The sequence below is a fragment of the Gavialis gangeticus genome, unplaced genomic scaffold, assembly GCF_001723915.1.
Source record: "Gavialis gangeticus isolate Ggan-Ray unplaced genomic scaffold, GavGan_comp1, whole genome shotgun sequence".
NCBI lineage: Eukaryota > Metazoa > Chordata > Crocodylia > Gavialidae > Gavialis > Gavialis gangeticus.
Genome location: NW_017728996.1, coordinates 830,215 through 834,317, shown reverse-complemented (window position 1 = coordinate 834,317; position 4,103 = coordinate 830,215). Strand labels below are relative to the sequence as shown.

General features: G+C 47.4%; 1 protein-coding gene across 1 annotated transcript in view; it reads right to left on the bottom strand.

Moving 5' to 3' along the window:
- Positions 1–1,664: 1,664 nt before the first annotated feature.
- Positions 1,665–4,103, bottom strand: part of CTSH (cathepsin H) — an 18,849-nt gene continuing 16,410 nt past the window's right edge. Inside the window, exon 12 of the mRNA XM_019503870.1 lies at positions 1,665–2,568. Coding sequence (XP_019359415.1) covers positions 2,493–2,568 — 76 coding nt within the window. The 3' untranslated portion in view covers positions 1,665–2,492. The remainder of the gene's footprint in view (positions 2,569–4,103) is intronic.

The following is a 4,103-nucleotide window of genomic DNA, read 5'->3' as shown; positions in this document are numbered from 1 at the left end:
CCAGGCAAGCCGTATCTGCACCAGCCCCTGCTGCTAGAAGGAGCCATTCATGGGATCAGTCCTACTTAGCCACTGTTTCCCAGGGCGGGAGCGTGCTCGGCTGCTCGGTGGGGATGGGGCTTGCAGGCTGGAGGGCAACGCTATGAGCATGTCCGGTGCGGGTGGGACCGTCAGAAAATGCAGCACCTATCAAATTCCAAACCTCTGCTGTCAGGTATCCGGGTTGTAGTTGCATTGGTCTAGAGGAAAAAGCAATCAGGACTCATAGTAGAGATGATATCTTTTATTAGACCAACAAGATGTTTGCAAAAAAAATTCTTTAAATTAAAGAAAAATTTTTGCAAACATCTTGTCGGTCTACTAAAACCTCTGCTGAGCCCATGTGAGCTGGGGGCTTGGGAGGCTGGGAGCTGGGCCAGGTGTGGGTGGATCTGCATAAGACAGGCCGAAGTCACATCCCTGACCTTGCAGCTAGCGCCCTGCCACATTTCAAGTCCCACTGCCTCAGTATTCAAGCCCCAGACCTTCTCACCAAAATGACTCTCTGAATTTTCCAGTGGGGGCAAAACAATGGTTGTGTCCCTTGTTGTGAAAAAACAAGACGTTTTTGCCAAAAATTTTCAGAAAGAGTTGGAAAACCATGGAAAAATTCAGCTCAAGCAATTGAATTTTGACAGACTATAAGTACTGAAGAAAAAGCCTGACAGTGAAAAGGGCAAGACAGCTTTCACTGCCTGTGATACCCATTTTTAAAGCTGTTTTTTTTTTTAAATGATACATAACTCTAGCACAGCATTTGAATGGACCTTCAGGTTTGATACTCATCAACACATCAGCGTCTCTCTTGCAAAATTAGCTTTTGGGCATATTGGCAGAGCACAGCCTGGCTTCTTGTGTAACATACCCAGGGAGAAAGCAGAGTAGATAGAGATGCATCTTATAACTAAATCAGAGGTGCATAAGCTTTACCCAAAACTCATATACATAACAAGCCAAGCTAAATCCTACAGGTTAGATTCAGGCATGTAATCAGGTGCTAGTCCATTAATGCCAAACAATGGACCTGACCCGGCAGACTGACACACATTTCACTTAACGCATGGCAACCCTGATTTGGGGTATGGATAGATATAGTAACTGCACTGATATCAAACAACATAGGCTCTTAACATGCAACCGATATGTCAGCAGGCTTCTAGAGTGATATTGGTGTAGCTGAGCCCTTAGTGATTTAGCTAAAATGCATCAGCTGATGCTTGCTAATTAAAATGTAGGTTTGTCCAGAGCCTCAGGACCTGTTATTACAAGCCTTTCATCCCCCTAAACTGCACGGGACCATCACAGCTACTCCAAAATCAGCAACGTCCCTCCAACACGGTCATCGGCATTGCCAGTTCTTCACCTAAGACTTAACTGTATAAACATCTTCATGTTCATTTAATTGTGTCCCCACTCAGAGTTTGCATTCATTTCAAGTATTTAGGTTTAGAACAAGCTATAGGACAAATGACCCCCAAACTGCGGTGCAGGCCAGTGTTTATACAGAATCTGGAAAGCACAGACCTGGTCCTGGGGGAAGGGAAAAATGGCTCTAGCTGTTAATGGGTCATTTTTCACAAGCAACAAATTCCCTGAAGAAACACTGAGAACAGGAAACACAAGACTGCCAAAGTGACAGGTTGTTTTTATTCAATGTCATAAATCGCTGCAACGTTTCAGCGGTGCTACCCGGATGTGAACCGGATGCAACACTGGCAGCGTAGGCGAGCTGAGCCCTCTTACAGCTCACCATGTTAACATCACAGACACTAAATGTTCTGTTCTTTATACCAGTTTTGTAGAAAATCATGAATTCCTTTGAGTCTTCATTAAAATAGTATCTGAATTCTTAAAAAAATAATCACCTCTTCAGCTTTAATGAAAATAGATGTAAAAACTCATAGCACAGATTTTTCTGAGGAAGGGAGAAATTCAGTCTTGGCAAGAAAGTAGGAATGCCCTGGAAGTGAGGTCTTCTGGAGCGTGGATGGGGAGGAGAGGCTCCAGTTTCTAACTGGACTGACAGGTGCTGCTCCCCAATAATGTGGCACATCGGATATTTTTCAGCTGCTTCTCCAGCACTGTCTAACCCACTGCAGCCAAGCGTGGAGAGGCTGGTCACATAAGTGTCAGCACCCACGTCTGCAAATGGGCAAGTCAGGCATGGAGATGCAGAGCACGTGGTGCTGTGATATCAGGGCTGGGATCAGAGGGTGAGTTTGCAACCTGCCACAATGCTGGCGATTTACTTATGGGAAACCCACTGGCTTCAGGAGGGCAGGTGGAGGGGTGTGAGATCCAGCTCTCCAGTGAGCTCTACACAAACAGTCGGGCAGAGCTCACGGCAGGATCGGGACCTCAGCAGAGTTAGCCCCATCCCATTTCTCTGCTGCTAGGACTTTGGTGTCTGAGGGTCCTTTCCTCTGCCCGCCTCCCCTGGCCGTCGGCCCCCCTTAGACCCAGGGGATGGGATAAGAGGCGCAGTCAGCAAGACCACACATGTTCTTCCCACGCTCGATGTGGAAGTACCTGAAAGGAGAAGCAAACCGGTGTTAGCAGGGGACTCACCCACAGTAGCCCAAGACACGGCTGATCAAGGCACGAGGCTGTGCTGTCCCTGGGATCCTGGTACCACAGGACACGGCCCCTCTGGCACTGCTGTGCTTCAGAGCCACTTCTAACCTAGACCAGGGGTGGATGGGGGGGCACAGGGGTGCACCCCCTTTGCTCCCCGCTCCACCCAAACTTTAAAACCAGCTGCTTGGGAGGGCTGTGGCATTTCTATTGTATTCAGGCAACACTGAGAGAGTCAACTGACTTCATGGCTCATTAACAGCATCCTGATCCCCACCCCCAAAAAATCAGCATCCTGATTCCTGCTAATCTCTCCTCACTCCACAGGTGTTAATGACCCTCTCTCATTTCCAATGCTATTGATGTTGCACTATTCAGACTATCTTTTCTTCTGCAATGCTGCTGTTAGGCCTTTCTGATCATGTCTCTCCCATCTCACAGCCCTGCAAACTGTTTTTAGCTCCAGCTAAAAACCTTAGGGTGTAGGCGTATTAACTCAGGTGTAGAAATGACTGACAGCGAAGCATCAGTGGCACTGTCAGGATGCTCCATAAGGCTAGGTTTTGTTTGGTGAATCTGTATACGAGCTTCAGTTTCCTCTGCACAAAAATGAAGTTGATTTCCTACCTGTGGGGGCTTTTTACCATCTTTAACTTTCCCTGAGCCTGATGAAAGGTGTGTAAGCCCAAAATCTTGCAGAAAAAGATTTTTTTTTTTTTTTTGCAATGTCTCAGTTGGTCTAATACGAGGTATCTCATCTCTGAACCAAGAGTCCTAGATTTTTGCATTGTGTAAGAGACCTACATTTAACTATCGTGCCCACAGGGCAAATGATACAAGAGCTGTTGCCCTGGCTGCAGCCACAGCTGGGGATGGTGACTGGGTGTCAAAGCTCCTGCTGGGACTCCTGCAGACCCTGCTGTTGGGACGTCTCCAGCATGTGTTAACAACCGCGGCGGCAGCAGTTCCCCCTGCTTTGTCTGTGGCAGTTTTGGGTGTGATGCCTCATGTTGTGTCAGGGCTGACTGTGTAGTGTTGATAAGAAGTTAGACAATGGATTTGCATAGGGCGGTTTGCACGGGGCTGATCCTGCCAGCCCCACGGCTTTATGATTCTAGGGCTATTTTGACTATTTTTTGCCTAGTGTTTTTGTGGTTTTTTAAGCTTTGAATATAACCCAGCAAATGGGGACACATTCCAATAGTCATATTTATTTTTGCTCTTATCTTAAACTGAATAATACAGCGCTGCCTCCTGGAATATCAGTAAAGATTCTAGTTTCTCTTTAACTGGAGAAAAAAACGTGTTGTGTTGCATGTGACGGTGCACCACAGCAGCTGCACCCCGCTTTGCGAAACCCCAGCTCTGCCCAGGCCTAGACCCACCTGGGGATTTGCCACCTGTGGGATTTCACCCAGAGACGCCCTCCCGCACAGCTCATCATCACAACATTAGGGGCAACCAACACGGGTTCATTAGAGGCAGGTCCT